We start from the raw sequence: 22,477 nt of genomic DNA on the forward strand, positions 1-22,477 counted from the left end.
AGTGACAGGTATGACCAAACACTGTGGTCAGATGGATTTTAGATATCTAAGCTGATAGCGGACTAAGAACACCAAGAGCCCTCCTCCCGCGACTTCCCCCTTTACTCTTATGTAAGCCCCCTAGAATGTAAGCAACCCCTGGGAGAAAGGGTGGAGGTTAGGGGCAAATTGACTGAGACTAAGTTTTTGTCATTCTGATGAAAAGTGGTTGAACACAGAAATTAAGTTGAGTTCTAGGGAAAAATATACTTCTTTCATATCTGCACAATGGACTGAGATTTGTACGTGCTAAACTAGCTTTACCCTGATTTCATAGCCCTTCTTATTTGGAACCACTGGAAGATTTCTCAGTCACCAGAAATTAATGTCCCTTCTTTCCATAAAATTTGATCGTCTGCATATTTTCTTAGGATCCCATCATATACTACCTTATATTCTAAGAATTTGTATGGCACGCCAACATCTCAATTTAAGTATTAAAGATTTTGACAGCAAAAACATACGACATTTTAGTCCATACTAAAGAACATAAAAACTTTTTTTTAAAAAAACCTTGCTTATTCAACTAAAGTAAAAAAAAAAAAATCATCTTACCATCATTTATTTTGGATTGTGATTTTTCCATAACTGAGATTGGTAATTGACTGTTTGACTCCAGGAGACATGGAGAGGTGCTGAGAGTGGAATTGGAGGAAGGAGAATACCTTTCATATCTGTACCTGTATAAAAAGAATGTTTTCTTTACTACAAACTCATTTAAAATCATGGTAAAAATATTATATGTATACTACAGGACTCACTAGGTACCTGTTTGAGTGTGCAGCTCTCCCTGAATCTGAATCACTAAACAAAACCAGGACTTAACAGCAGAGGTTTCTGAAGAGATAGCCAGAAGATCTGGTTCATAGATACTACACCATATCTCAACCAGTCAACAAACCAGTGTAGTGAAAAAAAATAGAAGTGAGAATTATTCACAGAGGATCATTTTAATATAAAATAATGACTGTAAATCACCTACTCCCTTGGTGAAAAAATATCCAACACTTGATAAAGTCATGATTATCTCTGAGTCAGAGGAAAAGCAATAATTTAACAACTATGGCCATTGGCACACTGTACGTAGAGTTGTAAATTTAGTAGAACAACTGGAATGCTGATTCCAGAGAACTGATAATGATACATGGGCATTTTGAACCATCCATCCAGATGTTATCCTTTTTCTCTACAGTTTACTAATCTAGCACTAAGTTATTTCTAATTCTACCCTTTCCTCTATTTATAAGGTTCCAATGGCAGCTGGATTGAAGAACCAATCCTGAATGGCAGGACTGTGATAATTCTATCTACAACTCCTCAGCGCCGTGCTCCCTCTCAAATTCTCCTTCATGAGCCGATTTCTCTGCTCCACTTGCACCCTTCGGGGAAGAGGTGCCTGGTAAAAGGACGGCACAGCATCATCTTGATTCTCATTTTTTTCAGGCACCACGTGACTAAAGGCTAGTGATCATCCTAAAATATTTGAAATATTAATAGTAAAAACCTATTCAGCATGGTAAGGAAAATATGTATTGAGTTATTAAAATATTCAGGTTAATAAATGGGTTACCTTATCTCAGTTTTGCATAATCTACACCTCAATGGGTCCATGAACCCCATTCAAAATGTAAGAACATTTTTGTATGTATGTGAATATTTAAGGGAAGAGGTTCACAGTTTTTGTCACTTTTATCAAATGGTCCCCTGACCAAAATAGGTTAAGAACCACTTAATGAGGATAATTGTTTTTCAATTCTTAGCTACACGGGAGAACCTTTAGCATTTAAATCATGGTAAATATAATTTCCTTCCTTTAATAATTCCAGAGATACCAGGGACTGTTACAATGCCTCAAGGCTCTTGAAATGAGTGTCAATAGTGATTATGTAGTATTTTGAAAATTTTTAATTATTTGAGCATTCTCAATTCAGTCCATCAAAAGGCAATTCTTGCAAGCACAACAATTATTTAGATTTTGAATGAATGGAATTTTTTGCAAGTGCCACCTTTGTCACTAATTACTATATATGACATTCTAGAAAAATCAATTAATCTCTTCAAATTTCAATTTTATTAGTTGTAAAATGGGAGCTATGACATGATCTGTGGCTATTTAGGCTCTGTTGGATAAGGAGACAAAGAAGTGATTGAATAGGCGACCAGTGGTATAGATGCTTTTAAATCAGGGATTTTAGTTCTGACCTGGATTCAAACCCTGACTGACACAGTCTTGATTCTGATGCATGAAATTCTACAGTAGCCTCCTAAATATTCTCCCTTCTTTCAAGTTTGCCCCACCACAGTTATTTTTCCAGGCAGTAGTCAGCATGAACCTTTAAAAACATAAGTCAGATCATGCCATTCTGCTCAAAACTCTCCACTGGCTTCCCATCTCACCCCAAGGAGAAGCTAAAGTCCTTGTGATTGTTTGCAACTTACTGCTCGAGGTGTGGTCTGCAGACCAGCAGCATCAGCTGAAGCTCAAACCCCACTCCAGAGCCACTGAAGCAGGATCTACATTTTACCAAGATCCTCAGATGGTTCAAATGTCCGTCAAAGTTTGAGAAATAACGTCGACAACTTCTCCTATTCCCCGTTATGTTTCTCCTTGCTCATCCCACTTCAGCCACGCAGGCCCCCCTGCAGTTCACCCACACGCCAGATTCCCCCCTGCTGCAGGAATTCTGCATTCACTATACATTTAGTCTAGAATCTTCTTCCCCAGATGTCTGCATGGCTCTCCCCTTCATCTCTTTCAGACTTTCCCAAATGTCACCATCTCAGTGAGGCATCCCCTGACAACCCTGCTTTAAACTGCAACCCCTGGGCCAGCCCCGTGGCTTAGCAGTTAAGTGCACTCGCTCCGCTACTGGCGGCCTGGGTTCGGATCCCGGGCGCGCACCGACTCACCGCTTCTCCGGCCATGCTGAGGCTGCGTCCCACATAGGGCAACTAGCAGGATGTGCAACTATGACATACAACTATTTACTGGGGCTTTGGGGGAAAAAGGAGGAGGATTGGCAATAGATGTTAGCTCAGAGCCGGTCTTCCTCAGCAAAAAGAGGAGGATTAGCATGGATGTTAGCTCAGGGCTGATCTTCCTCACAAAAAAATAAATAAATTAAAATAAAATAAATAATAAAATAAAATAAAATAAAATAAACTGCAACCCCCCACACACATACTCCTTATGGGTCTGCACTGGGTTATTTTTCTCGATAGCACGTAACATTAGCTGGCATATTATATCTCTACTTATTTGTTTGTTTATTGTTTGTCTCCTCCTCATAAGATCCATGAGAGTAGAGATTTTGGTCATTACTCTATCCCCATTACTTAGAACACTGATCAATATGTATTTGTTGAATTCATGAGTCAGATGAGATAACACACATAAAGCTAAACACAGCCTATTGGGGATAGGCCCTTAATAACTGATATTCATTATTAATATTATATTTTGTTGGACATCAAGGGTATTTCTGCTAGGCAGACAGAATATGGTAGTCTTTTAGAGAACAAAAATTATAATTTGGACAAGTATCCAATTAGTGACTAATGCTGTGAAAAGTTGAAAAAAAGTTACTGTAATAATCCTCAGTAGACAGCAGACTTTATGAGGGAAAGAATTGTGTGTGTGTGTATTTCTGTTTTATTTCATTTTGCTTTTTTCTCACTGAAATAGCCTTGTTACCTGGCACAGTACCAGGCAAATGGCAGACACTAAACAATGAATGAACAAATATATCTTTCAACATATAAAAGATAGTAGATAAGAATCTATCTTTGTCCCTTTGACATCCTTTGTCAGTACTAGCCTGGCTGCCTATCCGACCTTCTCTTAGATAGACTTCTCCTCCTGATTTTCGCATACTAGTATTTTGTATTTGTCATTAGCTTGAAGTAACAAATTAATAATGTGAATACAACACCTTTAAGACAAACCATTTCTGGTCTCCAGTTAAAACAAGGGGCTTAATTATCTAAGGAGGACTAGTAACAATACACAACATTAATGACACGGCTACTAGTTATGTCAGGAAACTTGGCAAGCATTTTACCTATGTCATCTCATTTAAATTTGCAACTGTATTATAAGCTAGGTATTATCTTTAATATCTGTAATATCTATTTTAATATGCATAAACCGAGGACTAGAAAGGTTAAGTACCTTGCTCAAGGTCACATAGAAGAGCAAGCGCTCCACTGCAGAATGAATTAAGTCAAGGGTCAAGGATTTATCTATCCTCTACAACTACTTTCAAATTTTTAATTTTTTTTAGTAGTGGAACTCTTTTTTCTAAGAGCAAACTGTTGCATGGAGGCTCAATGACTAAAATTAACAGTGGCACAGCTGTAGATCAAGCAGGGGTTAGGTGGATTGGAGACCCATTTCCTCAGTCTTCTCCTTTGCTTCCTCCTTATCCATTGGCCCCATATAACACCTTGGTAGAACCTCAGTGATCCAAAGAAACTTCTGCCCTCTGGAAAGAAGGCCAGATGGGTGTCCATAGAACAGGCAGAAGTCCCAAAGCCACAGATCCCTCTCCAAATAAACAAAAATGAAGGGGCCAGGGAAATCATCCAAAGAGGTAGGAAAGATCCCACACAGAGGATTCTGCATATTTCCTTAACAGATTGGCCACAGAGGTCAAAATCTGACTATATTTACATAAGTGACCTTTGAATCTGAGAAAAAGTTTAGACCAGATCATTTCTAAGTCTCTCCAGCTCTAAAATGTCACAATACAATGATCTAGAGTGGGCAATAATCAAATTACTGCTTGATATATAATTTTCTAAAATATACTCTTGCTTCAAAACCTCTTGGTAGTCACTTCTCTCAGTCAGTAATAGGTAACCACAGAGAAGGGAGGCAACATGAATATGCATGAAGAAGTCAGAATATCCATTTTAGGGTCCTGGTTCTGTGATTACAAGACACCTATAGTTGAGAAAGTCACCAGACTCTCTAAGTCATGGTCTTTAGCTCTAAAATACAAAAGATAAACCATGTTCTCCTACTCCCACAGGTTGTTGTAGGGTAAAATGATATAATAAAGGTGAAAACTTTTGGAACTACTAAAGTTGTATGCAAGTACTAACAAAAGTACCAAAAATAGACTCACGGTTAAAGCATACAGACACCCCACTTCTACTGAGAAAGTTCTATGAGATAGTATTTGAACATTGAATAGTAATTTGAGTTGATAATATATCCCTAAGTCAATAATCTGCCACTCAAGTGCACCATGATCCAGCATATCGTCTATAGCACTCATTCATTACCCATTTGATATCCATTTGACATTTACCACACAATATATTAATTTCCTTTTGCTTATATATTTTGCCAGCACAGCTAAATAAAAACATTGACTAAAGACATATTAGTAAAAATTTCCTTTTAATGTTGTTGCCATCAATACACAGTAGTATATCAATAATTTTTTTTACAGATTATTAAATTATAAGTAAAATTGTAAGTGTTCTGAAATTTTGCACAAAGAAGATGTAATAAAAATAAGATTCAAATTATCGTGGTTTAAGCCATGGGTTATTTTTTTCATGTAAATAATTAATTGTAATTATGAAAAAGGAAAAATGCAGCTGTCAGTTAAAACAAGAAAAAGATGATTGCGTGAGACTTACTGTTCCATGAAGAACTGAGGCATTGCAATGAGCAGTGTTCCAACTCCCATGATTAGACACCCTGCTCCAATTATTTTTGGCCTGTGAAGTTTGGCTCCAAAGTAGCTAACAAATGTTATAACTAAAAGATTCCCTTTGGGGAAAAGAGGAAATGTTCATAAGTTAAAGAACTTAGAAAAAGTTATCAGCATAACTAAATAAATATAACTAAATCAATGAATGTCTACAGCAGATCTGGCCATGTTTTGTTTTGATGAAACCATCTCCCCACCATGTTTCCCACCATTTGTCTGTCTTTCCTTTAACCTGATATGACTGTGGACATTGTCTTCATACTCATTATTTCAATCATCTCATCCCTGTGTCAAGAGATTTTGATTACCAACCTTCTACTTCATTTTCACCCACCCTAATCATTTGTCCTTTTAAAATGTTTTATCAGTAAATCAAACTGTAGAAGCCTTCCTTTAGTTGTTCTCTTAAATGTTTTTTGATGATTTTGAAGTAAACTTTATCACTGTTTCTTCATTTATTAAAGTTTTCTATTAAAACTTCTACTAGTTTCCCATTTGCTCTTGAAACATACATTACATATTCTTGCTTTAGCTGATATTCCCTATAGAAAGTAAAGCAAAACACAAGCGTACCTCACTTTAAATGAAATCCAACTATGAAACTCTTATTTACACAAATGATTCTTTACAATTTGTTTGTATACTTTTTACAAAAAGATAAGACTCAAAAATAAAAATTACTCCACATAACTTCAGGAATACATTAATTATATAACTTCAGTGTATACTTATAATATAAATTTTATGAAATACAAAATCTCCATAAAAGATACCCATCTAACTCTTATTTAAAAAATAAAGAATGTGTTGTTTTTTTTCCAAAGGTGGGAATTACACCTTTCTAAAATGTCTCTAGAGAAGCATGTGATAAATTTAGTTGATGATGGTGATAACTGATTAAACATGCTTTAGGGAAGATGTTTTCATGTTTTGCTGTGCACAAAAATTACTGGAAAGGGGTAGTGAGAGAAATAGATACATTAAAAATTCATAATCTTGGCAGCTCCCAATAGTTTCTGATTCCATGGGTCTGGGTACCAGCCAAGAAATCTGCATTTTTAATCCTAGCTCACATGTATTATTGGAGACGGTTCCCAGAACATGCTTTGATAAACACTGTTTAGAGTCTTAGATTTCAAGAGGCTTTAAAGTTTTAGCTATTTTCATTTGGAATATTTAGTTTTTAAGAACTGCAGCACTAGACAGAAGAAGAACTTAGCAATTCCACAGCAATCAATTGTGATGGCTGATGGGTGGCCTTGCTTTGAAGTTCTCCTCAATGTTTCCAATTTTCTAGCAAGAGTGGGTTTCCTTACATCTGTAAGCAATCATGTAATTTACCACTGTCTATTCACATTGCCAGCTTTAGTCAAGTGTAAAAAGAGTAGCAATTTTTATAGCCTTGAGGACAATAACGATAGTGAGAAAAGTAGCTTGCACAGTGGCTCCAGGCTTTATGGCTCTAGGAAGAATTAACCTCTTTTTGATTTTCATATTGAAAAAAATTGTGTATGAGATTTCTCATTTGACATCTAAGTATTTAGATTTTGTATCACATTATATTGAAACTATGTCTATACTTTTGTTAATGTGTCACAGTAGATAAACCAAAATAAAGTAGAAGCTGACTTTCAGTTTTTGGGTAAGGTATGTGTCCCCCTCCACCTCCTTTCCCCAAACCCCTCACCACCAACCCCTCACAATAAAGGACTCAATGTTTACAGGCTGTTTCTGTGTTGCATTAGTAAGTACGCCAAATACTACATGATACCATTTCAGCATCTGTGATATCTGTTGGAGTTTTTGCTTCCTTTACTTAGTATCCTTTCTGACTTCTCAGAAGATATAGTTGGAACATAAACGGTGATGAATAATTTGTAAAAATTGAATTGGATATCAAAATTCTTTCACATCTACCATCACTAGCCTCTGAAAAAGACAGCAGGTCCAGAGAGTTTTAAAAATATGTTTTACCAGACTTTCAAGTAACATACTTTCTCTGTCTCTCTCTCTCCCTTTCTGTATACACACACACACACACACACAAACACACATACACACAGTTTTTCAGATAACAGAAAAGAAATCTACCCAACTCATCTTATAAGATTAATATACCCTTGACACCAAAACTAGACAAGGACAATGAAAGAAAAGACAAAGTAAAGTCTATTCTAGGAGTGCAAATGTACTACCAAATAAGAAAAAATCTATTAATTAAATCACCATGTTAAATAATGGAAGGAAAAAAATTTCATGGTTATCTTAACAGATGTAGTAAAAGCATTCAATGTATAATTAACCACTCATTTATGATAAGAAAAAAACTGAGCAAATTAACTTTTAAAGTGTATCTATCAAAACCACACAGCAAACACATTGCTTAATGGTGACATTTTTTAAAAGCATATTCATTAGGGTCATATATGAGAGAAGCATGCACATTGTCACTGCTTCTATTCACATAATACTGAGGCCAACGCAATAAGGCAAAACAAGACATAATCAGAGCTAAGAATTAGAAAGAATGATATACAATTGTCGTATGTTTCAGACCAAATGATTTTCTATTCAGAAAACTTTACAGCATCTACAGACAATCAATTAAAATCAACAGAAGTTCAATAGGGTTGCCGCATACAGATAACACCTAGAAATCAATATTGTTCCAATACTCCAGGAATTACCAAATAGGAAATGTAACAAAAATTCTTTCCACAATAGCAACAAAAACTTTAAATATGTAGGAATAAATTTAATAAAAGATAAGTGATACATTTATAGAGAAACTTACAAATAAAATATTGACAGCTACAAAAAAGGCCCGATCAAATGGAGAGATATACCATGTTCATGGGCATGAAGACTCAATGCCATAAAGTGTCAGCTATCTGATTTGATCCACAGATTCTATGCAATTTCAATCAAAACCAAATAGAATGTTTCAGGAAATTTATCCAAGCATAGCCAAGAACAATTTGAAGAACAAAGTTGAAGATTTTCCTGCCTGATAAGAGAGCTAATTATAAAACTATAATCAATAAAACAGTCCTGTATTAAGTCTGGGATAAATAGACTTATAGAAAAGATTTACACTTAAATGGTAAGTTAATATATGATAAAGAAGATATTACAAACAATTGAGCTAAGTATATATTCAATTAGTGGTGATTGGACAATTGCTTATAATAATATAGAGAGATTCCTACTTCACTCCATATAAAAAAAAATCTATTTAAAGGATTTTCTTTATCTGGTCCAACAAATAAGCTGGAAGTTGCCCCTCCATCCTAACAACAAGTAAAAATCTGAATAAACTGAAAAATCAACAATTCTTCTTTGATCTATCGGAGTTGTAGGGTCATAAAGAAAACTGCCATCTAGCCATCCTGTCCCACTGAAGGTGGGGGAGGGAAACTGAGAAGCATGCATGTAGTTCACAGTCCAGAGGTACAGGCTCACTAACAGACTGAGACCTACTCATAGGACTATAGAATGCTTCCCCTGCCCCACACCACACCACCACATCACTAAAGGCCTATTTACAGTAGTTCCCTTTACCCAGTACATCATTTCCAACTGTTGAGAAAAAATTATAAGACATGTCAAAAGACAAAAAGAAATTTTTTTTTAAAGAGACAGAGCAAGCAGCAGAATGAGACATGGCAGGGATGTTGTAGTTATAAGACTGGGAATTTAAAAAACTATGATTAAGATGCTAAGAGCTCTAATGGATAAAGTAGACAGCATGCAAGAACAGATGGGTAACATAATTAGAGAGATGAAAATTCTAAGAGAGAAGCAAAAAGAAATTCTAGAAATCAAAAACACTGTAACAGAAATGAAGAATGCCTTTGATGGGCTTATTAGTAGACTGGACACAGCTGAGGAAAGAATCTCTGATCTTGATGATATATCAATATAAACCTCCAAAACTGAAAAGCAAGGAGAAAAAAGACTGAAGAAAACCGGAACAGAATATCCAAGGACTGTGGGACTCCAAAAGGTATAACATATGGGTAATAGGAATTCCAAAAGGAGAAGAAAGAAACAATGGAAGAAATATTTGAAACAAAAATGACTGAGAATTTCTCCCAAATTAATATCAGATACCAAACCACAGATCCAGGAAGTTAAGAGAACAACGATGCCAATAAATACCCAAAAAAACTATAACTAGACATACCATTATCAAACAGAAAATCAAAGAAAAAAAATTCCTCAAAGAAGTCAGGGGGAAAAACTGACCTTACCTATAGAGGAGCAAAATGAGAATTATATCTGACTTCTCCTCAGAAACCATGCAAACAAGAAGAGAGTGGAGTGATATATTTAAAGTGTTGAGAGAAAAAAACCCCACCAACCTAAAATTCTGTAATCTGTGAATTATCCTTCAAAAGTGAAGGAAAAATATTTCCTCAGATAAATGAATATTGAGAGAATTTGTTGCCAGTAGACCTGCCTTACAAGAAATGTTGAAAGAAGTTCTTTAGAGAGAAGGAAAATGATAAAGATCAGAAACTTGGATCTATATAAAGAAAGGAAGCAATAAGTGACGGTAAATTAAGACTTTTATTTTTCTTATTCTTAATTGATATAATAGACAACAGTTTGTTGAAAATAATAGTACCAACAACATATTCAATCATGCGTTCTTATGTACGTATGTTTCTATATAAGTGAAATGAATAATAGCAATTATACAGGAGATGGGAGGGAGGAATTAGAATTATTTTGTTATTCTAAGGTACTCACACTACCTATGAAGTGGTATAGAGTTATTTAGAAGTGGACATGGATTAGTTATAAATGTATATTGCAAATTCTAGGGCAACTACAAAAAAAGTAAAAAAAGAAGTATAATTGATGTGCTAGTAAAGGAGAGAAAAATGGAATAATAAAAATTCACAATTAAAACCACAAAAGGCAGAAAAAGAGTGGAAGACAAATAAAGGAACAAAGAACAAGGGCAACAAATAGAAAACATTAACAAATATGGTAGATATTAATCCAACTGCACTGAAAATCACTTTGAGCATCAATGGCCTATATGCACCAATTAAAAGACAGAGATTCTCAGAGTGGATCAAGAAAACAATATCTAACTATATTTTGTCTGCAAGAAACCCACTTTAAATATAAAGACACACTCAGATTAAAATTAAGTGGATGAAGAAAGGTATAGCATTCTAACAGTAATCAAAAGAAACAGGAGTAGCATTAATTTCACACAGAGCAGACTTCAGATCAAGGAAAGTTATCATGGATAAAGTGGACCATTACATAATGATAAAGAGGTTAATATTCCAAGAAGACATAACGATCCTTAACATGCATGTGGTTAATAGCAGAGCATCAAAATATGTGAGGCAAAAACTGATAGAACTGCAAGGAGAAATAGATGAATCCACTATTACAGTTGGAGACTAAAGCACTCCTCTATTGGAAATGGACAGATCCAGCAGGCAGAAAATCAGTAAAGGCATAGTTGAACTCAACAACACTACCAATCAACTTGTTATAATAGACCTCTACAGACTACTTTATCCAACAATAGCAGAATATACATTTTTTCTCAAGCTCACATGGAATATTGACCAAGATGAGTACATTCTGGACCATATAACACATCTTTAAAAATTTAAAAGAACATAAATCATGCGACGTCTGCTGTCAGACTACAGTGGAATTAAACAGTAAGCAATAACAGAAAGGTAGAAACAAAATTCTAAACTAGGTAGAGATTAAACAATACACTTCTAAATAAAACAAGAGTCAAAGAAGAACTCTCAATAGAAATTTGTTAAAATTTCAACTAAATGAAATAAAACAACAATTTATGAAAATATGCAGGTTGCAGCAAAAGCAGTGCTTAGAGGGAAATTTATAGCATTGAATGCATATATTAGAAAAGAAGAAAGATCTAAAATCAGTAATCTAAGTTTCCACCTTAGGAAACTAGAAAAAGAAGAGCAAATTGAATACAAAGTAGGCAAAAGAAAAGAAACAATAAAAATTAGAGCAGAAATAAATGAAATTGAAAACACGAAGTCAGCAGAGAATATCAATAAAACCAAAAGTTGATTCTTTGAAAAGATCACTAAAATCAATAGGCCTCTAGCAAGGCTAACTAAGAAAAAAAGAGAGAGGACACAGATTACTAATATCAGAAATGAAAGAGGCAACATCACTACAAATCTCATCGACATTAACAAGATTATAAAGGATTACTATGAACAAGTCTATGACCACAAATTTGAAAACCTAAATGAAATGGACCAATTCCTTGAAAGACACAATCTGAAAAAACTCACATAAGAAGAAATAGATAATCTGAATAGGCCTATATCTATTAAAGAAATTGAAACAATAATTAATAACCTTCCAAAACAGAAAGCACAATGCCTAGATGGATTCACTGATGAATTCTATCAAATGGTTAACAAAAACATTATACCAATTTTTATATATTGGTATAATTATATAATTGGTTATATTTAATTACTTATATAATATATATAATTATGTATATAGTTATGTAATTGGTATAGTATATCAATTCTCTACAATCTCTTTCAGAAGGTAGAAGCAAAGGGATTACTTCATAACACATTCTATGAGGCCAGCATTACCCTAATACCAAAACCAGACAAAGACATTACAAGAAAACTACAGACCAATATCCCTCATGCACATAGATCCAAAAATCCTCAACAAAATATTAGCAAATCAAATCCAACAACATATAGAAAGAATTATACTTCATGACCAAGTGGGATTTATCCCAAGTATGCAAGGCTAGTTCAACACTAGAAAATCAATTAATGTAATCTATCATATCAATAGGCTAAAGAAGAAAAATCACATGCTCATATCAATAGATGCAGAAAAAGCATTTGACAAAATCCAACATCCATTTATGATAACTCAGCGAACCAGCAACAAAGAGAAACTTTCTCAACTTGATAAATATGTACAAAAAACATAAAGCTAACATCATACTTAATGATGAGAAACTCAAAGCTTTCTCATTAAGATCAGGTACAAGGCAAGGATATCTCCTCTTACCACTGCTTTTCAACATTGTACTGGGAGTCCCACTTAATGCAATAGGACAAGAAAAAGACATAAAGGTATACAAACTGGCAAGGAAGAAATAAAACTATCTTTGTTCCCATAAGACATGGTCGTCTATGTAGAAACTCTGAAAGAATCAACAAAAGAACTTCTAGAACTAATAAGTGATTATAGCAGGGTTGTAAGATACAAGGTTAAAACACAAAAGTCAATCACTTTCCTATATACTAATATTGAAGAAGTGGAATTTAAAAACACAATACCATTTACATTAGCACCCCCCAAAATGATATACTTAAGTATAAATCTAACAAAATATGTATAAGATCTCCATGAGGAAAACTACAAAACTCTGATGAAAGAAATCAGAAAAGAGAGCTATTCAACATTAAAGAATAGAAAGACTCAATATTGTCAAGATGTCAGTTCTTCCAAAATTGATCTATACATTCAATGCAACCCCAATCAAAATCCCAACAAGTTATTTTGTGGACATTGACAAACTGATTCTAAAGTGAATATGGAGAGGCAAAAGACCCAGGATGGCTAACACAACATTGAAGAAGAAGAAAGTTGGAGGACTGACACTACCAAACTTCAAGACATACTATAAAGCCACAGTAATCAAGACTGTAATATTGGCAAAAGAATAGACAAACAGATCAATGAAACAGATGAGAGCCCAGAAGCAGACCTACATTAATATGATCAATTGGTCTTTGACAAAGGAGCAAAGGCGATACAATAGAGCAAAGATGATCCTTTTCAACAAATGGTGCTAGAACAACTTGACTTCCACATGCAAAAAAATGAATGTAGACACAGACCTTACACTCTTCACAAAAATAAACTCAAAATGGATCACAGAACTAAACGTAAAACACAAAACTACAAAACTACTAGAATATAAGATAGGAGAAAACCTACAGGACCTTGGGTTTGGTGGTAACTTTTTAGATGTAATATCAAAAGCACAACCCATGAAAGAAATAATTGATAAGCTGGGCTTCATTAAAACTAAAAACTTCTGCTCTGTGAAAGACAATGTCAAGAGAATGAAAAGACAAGCTACAGACTCAGAGAAAATATTTGCAAAAGTCATATCAGATAAAGGATTGTTCCAAGATATACAAAGAACTTTTAAAACTTAAGAATAAGAACATAACCTATTAAAAAACGGGCCAAATACCTTAACAGATATGTCACCAAAGAAGACATACAGATGGCAAATATGCATATGAAAAGATGTTCAACATCGTATGTCATCAGGGAAATGAAAATGAAGATGACAATGAGATACTACTACACACCTATTACGATGGCCAAAATTCAGAATACTAAATGTTGATAAGGGTATAGAGCAAGAGGAACTCTCATTCATTGCTGGTGGAAATGCAAAATGGGACAGCCACTTTGGAAGACAGTTTGGTGGTTTCTTATAAAACTAAACATATTTTTCCCATACAACCCAGCAATCATACTCCTTGGTATTTACTTAAAGGAGTTGAAAACTGATGTCCACACAAAAACCTGTACATAGCGATTTATAGCAACTTTATTCATAATTGCCAAAATTTGGAAGCAATCAAGACATCCTTTAGTAGATGAATGGATAAACAAACTGTAGTCCATCCAGAAAATGAACTATTATTCAGTGTTAAAAAGAAAGGAGCTATCCATGGGACTAGCCCCATGGCATAGTGGTTAAGTTTGGCGTGCTCCACTTCAGTGGCCTGGGTTCATGGGTTTGGATCCCAGGTGCAGACCTACACCACTCATCAGCCGTGTTGTGGCAGCGACCCACATACAAAATAGAGGAAGATTGGCACAGATGTTATTTCAGGCTGAATCTTCCTCAGCAAAAAAAAAAAAAAAAAAAGGAAGAAATGAGCTATCCAGCCATGAAAAGATATGGAAGAACTTTAAATGCATATTACTAAGTGAAAGAAGGCAATCTGAAAAGCCTACATACTGTATGATTACAACTATATGACATTCTGGAAAACAGTAAGACTATGGAGACAAATATACAACACCAAGAGTGAACCTAATGTAAACTATGCATTCTGGATGATAATGATATTTCATTGTAGGTTCATCAGCTGTAACAAATGTACTGCTCTGGTGGGGGATGTTGATAATGAGGGAGGCTATGTGTGTGGGGGGTGGGGAGCAAGGGGTATATGGAAAATCTCTATACCTTTTGTGTGTGGGGGGGGTGGGGGGCAAGGGGTATATGGAAAATCTCTATACCTTTGCTCAATTTTTCTGTGGAACTAAAACTGCTCTAAAAACAAAGTGTATTAAAAAATCTATATCAAGTTGATTACATGCTAAAATGTAAAAAGGGAAACTTCAAAATATCTAGAAGAAAATACATAGAAAAATATTTGAAACAAAGAATTAATATCTAGAATATTAGGAGCTCATGATAGAGAAAAGATTTTATTTTCTTGACAACTCTCTGTGGTTGTCGGAGAAGTAGTCTTTGTTATGAAAAAATACTTTACTTGAGAAGAAATTAAGTGCCCAGCACATCTTAGATGATAATGCCAATTGATGTCAAAGGATAAATTAAATTGTTCTGCAAAGAATAAGAATTGAGAGCTAGGGTTGGAGAGTGGAAATGGGTCTTGAATCCTCAAAGGAAGGAATGTGGAAAAAGAAGGCAAGAGGAGTAAATTAAGATTATGGTCAGGAAACCCACTTCTCTGCAAAACTATGAATTGCAAAAAACTACAGCAAATTTGTGACATTTGGGATAAAGGATTGTAATGGAAGTAAGGGAACTTTAAGCCATATTATTGCATCTAATCCAATAAATAATTTCTATCCTTAGAAAGATCTGGAAGAATTAACATGAATTTGGACTCAGGGTCCTTTGTCACTTCCTTGGAAACATTGCACACTCTATCAAATATAGACTCTCCTGAGTTGCACTGGGACCTGGGAATCCGAGAAAAAGTTCAGACCAGATTCTTTCTAAGATTCTTAGCTCTAAAATGTTTTTATACTATAATCCAGAGAGAGCAATAAAGTATCACTTGATATTTAATTTTCTATCTGTTCAGTTCTTCTTCTGTGAGCCTTATTTACTCTTTTGATCTGTACCAGCTGCCTCTTCATACTTGTTTCTTCTCATGATGCACTGTGCCACCCTTACCCTGACCCTCCATGGCCCTTCATTCAGCTTAGGGTTGTAGGTAGGGCAGGCATCAAGGAATAAATCAACTATCCAGGCCTATGTAAGGAGTTGACACAAGGGAGTAATATGATCGGGTGTTTCAGAACATCTTTGCTACACAAAGTGTGGTCCATTGACTAACAGCATCAGCACCATCTGAGAGCTTGTTAGAAATGCAGAATTTTATTCCCCTTCATCCAGAAGCAGCATCTGCATTTTAATAAGATTGCCTAGTCATTTGTATGAACATTACCGTTTGATTAGTGCTGAATTTGGAAATCCCATTCTGGCAGGATGATGAAAGATGGATTTGGGAAGCAAACGCCTGAAAGCGAAAGGTTACCTATTCAGTCTTTTAATTCCTTCTGTGATATTGAGAGTAAGAACTGAAATATACAGTATGAACTAAGAAAGTAATTGTTGAAGAGTTCAAAAATATTCCTTCACTGTTCTGAAGGTTTACAAGTGAAGCTTAAGCTGGAGCCCTTAGATTTTGCTGTAGCATACACTTGAGTCTCAACAGGCAGCAAGGACCACAGAAGCTACTATTTTGTTTACTTCAACAAATAACTAAAGCTCCTTAGTTTATCAATTCGGGAAGCTGACTAACTGGGATTACACTCTTTAAAGTACTTCCAAAATAATGACTAAAATCACTTGGTCTTTTCAAGTTCTAACAGGGAGTCTATAGTCAATTGCTAAGCCAAGACACCAGAGAGTAGAATTTTTATTATCTGCTTTGCTCCAGTGTTCTTGTAAACAGAATCCCTTTCTCTTCTTTCTAGACCACTGGGCAGAAAACTCCTCTTATGGTTTTACTACTTCTTAAATTATTACAGCAAATTTTTGTAGAGTCCATTTGGAGTCTTCCAAATTTTGAATCACAGGGCTTCCAGCATATATGACTCTTTTGTAAAGACACTTCCCGCATAATTTAAACTCAAAGTAGCATCTCACCCTTTCCTCCAGGAAAGTCTCTCACTCTGACTGGAAACTCTAAATTGTGTGAGTCATAGAAGAGCGAACACCTGGGGCAGGAAATGTATTGTTGCTTGCTCAGAGAGAGTAAATTGCCTCTACTGTAGCATAAAGTCATGGCAAATTCTGTCCAAACAAGATTTTATGAATAGAATCTGATCCTAGCAGACATCAGAATGCAGAGAGGATGTCGTTTAGTCATGCCTAGAACACTTTGTACTTAAAAATGAAGTCAGGGATCTGCAATACCTACCAATTTCAAAACTACCATCAATAACTCCCACCAGTGAAGAAGGGATATCAAACCTTCTCTCTATCTGAGTGATGGTGCTCTTCAGATAGCCTTCTGCCAGTGCTTTGGCAAAGTAAACGAAAGACAAGGCACCCAAGAACACCTGGAAAATATGACAGGTCACACTTAGTTGGATTCTAGCTGGACACACAAATGGAAATTTACTAAACAAACAAAAATGCAAACCAAGAACATTGTAACAAGCTTGTTATCATTGAAGATTTCATTCAAACATGGTTATAGGCTTCCTTCATCCTCAACCTCATGTAGATTTCTAAAAATTCAAATTCTCTTGGAAATAACAGAGTTTTTATTCAACATGTATGATGAATTCCTTTTTTTCCCCTTTCTTTCCCCTTCCTGCAAAGGATATTCAAAGGAATCTTGGCTCTGAAAAGAAGACTCATTGAATGGTGAAGCAAAGAAAAGAAGGAGCCATTCATAGGTAAGAAAATAAAACAAAAACCATGAACCAGACACTTAGCATCTTATCACAAGTTTAGCACTCATGATTGTTCACAGTGATGGTGCAGGCACCAGTGGAGAATATAATAGACTGAAAAAGTAGAACTACTATTCCGTGTTTTTAAGTTCATATTCAAGTTAAATTCATACTCAAATTCTCATTCAATGAAAAACATTTTTTTGATATCTGGCTTATGTATTTTGCTAGACCTGGGTCTGTGATGGAGTATCCATAGGGCAGGTTAGCATTTATATGCTAACATATATATTTGTTGAGTAAATGTTTGGTTCAAAGAATAAACAGGAACTTGGAGTCACATGGAGCACCATTTAAAAAGCAACCCTCTCCCTTACTGTATGGCAAGGAAAGTCAAAATTTTCACTTATAAAATGGGAACATTCTGGATGTTTCATCGATTACATGTTATAACGGTGCTTAGCATAATATATGGTACACAGTAGATAATAAATATTAGCTTCTTCTCTCTCTGTCTCCTTTCTGTTTAGGAGGGGCATTCAAATGAGCCAGAAAAGTAATATTTAGTAATTTAACCTACATGATCAGGCAGAGATTGCTTTCACTGCCTGGCAAAGTTTGGTTTTAATAAATTGCATCTAAGATCACTTTTTAAAAAGAACAAAATTCTCACTTCTAGCTATAATGTGTAGAAAATATCTGGATGAAAAGCCAAGAGCATCGACTCCACCTAGTTCTTTGTTACTCTTTAGTTCACCACTTACATTTTTTTAATGTTTAATTTTTTGTTACCTTTAATTCACTACAGCACAGTTGTTTCTCCTTTGTGGAGGAATATTCTGTTTTAAAGGAAGGGCTCCCAACAAGTTGCATTGAATTTTTGCAGAATAACTGGATATTTTCTTTGGAAGAAGTGTCCATTATGAAAACGTTCCTTGACTCTGATCTGTCAAAGTTGATTTTAAAAGTGAAAAACAAAAAACAAAACATTCAAATCCACACCGTTTATTAAATAATGTCTTTATTTCACAGCAGATCACAATTCTGTAGAGATAATTTGATGTGAAACTACCTTACTTTACCACAGTAAGTTGGCAAAGTTTTTCAATTAAAATCGACCAGGATATCTGATTAACTAATCCTGCTATTGGGACTCTGTAGCCAGCGTTCTTTCTCAATCCCTCCAGTTTAAGCCTCATTATGGCAAAGAATAAATTTAAATGTTGCCTTTGGAATAAATAACGAGGCGGAATTTTGCTAACTTTGTGGTCTTGCCAGCTTAAACTAGAAGCAAGCAGGAAAGGAAGAAGAGGAATTCAACAATTTGAATATTGAGTCATTAGAATTAAGTCTTTAAAGCCTTTAACTCTAGTTTAGCAGAATGGATAGAAAAGATTGGCGCCCATATAGGAAAAGATCCCTATAGCACATATTGTGATTCCTATAGGTCTGCAGCATCCAAAGCAAAGCTTAAAATATGGCAAAAAAAGAAAAGGACCAATTTGTGCACCGTTTTAGTTTGACAAATCAGGAAGCAGCATGATTTCTGCCACAGGCTTAGATTTAACTCAGGAGAAAGTAGTCTTTCCCTCCCGTAAAGTAACCAAGATGGCCTCCCTTTCCCATGTTTAATTTCCCACTCTCCCTTGTCTTTACCAAGTCCTCCACAGGTTCACATATCTGAACCTATTTTCCCTTATTCGCATCAATATTTACATATCTTATGCCCGACTTCTTTAGGATTCCACATGGCTCAGTGCCTGCCTGATAAAGTCATCTACGTGAAGGAATTCAAAAATAAAATAACTTCTGGATCACCCTAAAGTTTATCAGACTATGCGTTTGTATATTAACAGAGATCTTCCGTATTCCCATCAGACTAACTAAAGGAATAACATTAGGAATAAAATTTCATGAACTGTAGCAGACATTTAGGTTTATTCTGCCTACGTGTCTATTACTTTGACTTTATATAATGCTTGTTCTGTGTTTACTAAACCTCATCCTTTCTAGTTTGAATTCATAGATAATATCTCAAACTGAAAAATGAAGAAATAGTAGTATAAACAATTTATTTTGAAATATGGAGCTAAATATCAGAAGAAAGACCTAAACAATTTAAAAGTGAAGGGGATTCCTCCAGGGAGTGGGAAATGAGTTGAGAAGAGTGGGGCAAGGGCCTAGTTTTTTTAAAAATTATTGTTAGACTTTTAGATTATTTGATTTGATAAATATGCATAACTTTAACTTTTAAAGAATGGACAAAGGAAAGTGAGTGATACAGAAAAAAATTTAAAAACCAAAAAACTATAATAAACAAAAAGCTGATAATTCTAAGCAAGATCAAAAGTGAAAGACACAAGATTACAATATTAGTGAGATATAAATGTAGATGTTTTGGGACATAAAATATAAAAATTATGCACAATATACAGAAATAACTTTAAAGCGTTAATAAAATGGATAACTTTCTGGCAAATATTAATTACCTGTATTGACACAAACCAGAGGAAAAAAAATAGCCAAGGAAGACATTAACAAAAATATGTTAAAATTTCCCCTGAAACAAAAATGCTAAGGATAGATGGTGTAACAGGAGTGTAACAGGTGGAAAGATAGCAGATAAATGGAAACAGATGATAAAAATCTCCTTACATTTGACAAAGCCACAATTATCTTGATAACAAAATCTTATTAACATAGCACAAAAAGCAGAACTTCAGACCAAACCTAGAGATACTAAAATTCTAAATAAAACACTATCAAATCCAAATTAATTAATATTCTATAATTAAGATTTAGTTTAAAAATGCAACAATTAATATTAATAACTATATTCACCTGAATCATCACACTAAGAGTTCAAAATATTGTATTCATATAGTGTAATATCACATTGTACACCTTAAATAATCCAATTTTTTATTTGTCAATCATACCTCAATAAGGCTGAAAATAAAGAATTCAAAATGAAAAATAATAAAATCCCAGTAGATGCAAAACATCAGGTGATAAAATTCAACATCTATTCCTGATTTTAAAGACAAATTCTAAGAAACTAAGAACATAGAGATTCTTCTTTACCATCTATCTAATACCAACAGCCAACCTCGTATTTCCATTGAATCACTAAAACTACTTTTCCAGAACAACATTTTGCCAGAAGAATGAAAAGGGGGTTTGGGACATATAATCTATTTATATACTGTTAAATAGATTTCTTTAGTACAAAATTACTGAGTACCTTTAATTAAACTCCTAGAAAGATCTACTGCTTATAATGAAAAACAATCAAAATAACTAAATGACATAATTGTCCAACAAATTATGGTATATTCATGCAATGAAATCTTTCGAAGCCATTAGAAATTAGTGTAAAGTAAATATAGTTATATAGAACTATTTTTTGTTAAGGAGTTAATTTTAAAAGTACATGCTGTAAGTCAGTATATATAACACTCTATTCCTTAAAAGAAACACATATATTCACACATGTATATGCATAGAAACAAAGTTACAAGAAGTTTATTAAGAAAAGGTTAACACTCTATTTCTAGTTGGTGACATTGCATATTATTTTTTTAAAATGTTTTGTATGTCTATATTTTCTAATTTTTCTATAAGGAACACATGTTTCTTATGTGAAAAAACATTTTAAAATATTAAATATATAAAAATACCACCAAGCAAGAAATATATAAACTTGAAACATTTTCAAATACAAAATGAATAATATTAAATTTACAGTTTAATATGCAATCCTCTTCCAATAAGAAAACTATATAATTCAAATTGACCTACTGTTTTAGGGGTTCAGATATCATATTATTTTGCATCAGTCATAATATTAAAGACAGTGACCAGAAAATACAAATAAATTGTTTAGTAATAAAATATCCTATCATTTATACTTTAACAGATTCAAAGGGTTACATCTAGAATGCTAATGATAAAGAGAAAAAAATTGGGTTGAAAGAATATTAAAAACTTGAGACACCAAAACACATTGTCTTCTTATATTTGGAGGTGTTGACACAAAAATCACTCTAACTAGAATCCAGGAGCAATAACAAAAACAAGATAACTATTGTCATTCTAGTTGATGTTGTATTAGGGCAAAACAATATCCAGCTGAAAATATTGACACTGCATAGTTTTACTGAAAATATAATTTCATCTTGATGGCTGATTTGCATATCATCTCAAGTATAATACGTTTCAAGGGGGCTATGTTTATGAGCATTGAGCTTTTCATCCCTCTGTGAAAAGAAGGGGGAAGAAACTCAATGACATGAATGGAGAGATCCTTGGGCATGCAGGCGCGTGCTCTCTCTCCTTTTGCAACTGCAGAAGTAGAGCAAGAACACACAGTTATTTAGAAGGATTTGCCAAATGCAAATCCTTCATTGTCCTCCCACCACTTGAACAGATTCCTCCAGGAAAAGAGTTATTGCAAAGTTTTCATTCAACACCCTGGGCCGGAGTATAACTCATTCTGGAGGCCAAAGAAAAATAAGCCAAGCAGTTCTTCTTCATTTCAGTTTGAAAAAACTGAATTCTCTGTCCATGTGGGTTTGAAAATCAATCCTCCAGTCTTTAAAGAGTGCAGGTGGCCTAGGAAGGTTGTAGTTGGATCGTGCAGATGCACTGAACTTCTGTGCCTTGATCTTGAGACATAGGATCCATCCAGCAGTCAGCCTCCAAAGACTGCCCCCAAGGAAAGCCAGAAAGGCAGCCAC

At 34.5% G+C, this 22,477-nt stretch overlaps 1 protein-coding gene across 2 annotated transcripts in view; it reads right to left on the bottom strand.

Annotated features, from left to right (window-relative positions):
- SLCO1C1 (solute carrier organic anion transporter family member 1C1) overlaps positions 1-22,477 on the bottom strand; it is a 510,734-nt gene that overhangs the window by 34,662 nt on the left and 453,595 nt on the right. The window contains exons 1-4 of one of the 2 annotated variants that reach the window (XM_004435431.3): positions 18,531-18,659; positions 17,258-17,399; positions 5,692-5,824; positions 595-719 (exon numbers count right to left, since the gene is read on the bottom strand). In XM_004435431.3, coding sequence (XP_004435488.1) covers positions 595-719; positions 5,692-5,824; positions 17,258-17,399; positions 18,531-18,659 — 529 coding nt within the window. Of the gene's footprint in view, positions 1-594; positions 720-5,691; positions 5,825-17,257; positions 17,400-18,530; positions 18,660-22,477 lie in introns of those variants that run through there. The other variant, XM_087442695.1, reaches the window with a different exon arrangement.

The sequence above is a fragment of the Ceratotherium simum genome, chromosome 17, assembly GCF_057802395.1.
Source record: "Ceratotherium simum simum isolate JZ-2026a chromosome 17, ASM5780239v1, whole genome shotgun sequence".
NCBI lineage: Eukaryota > Metazoa > Chordata > Mammalia > Perissodactyla > Rhinocerotidae > Ceratotherium > Ceratotherium simum.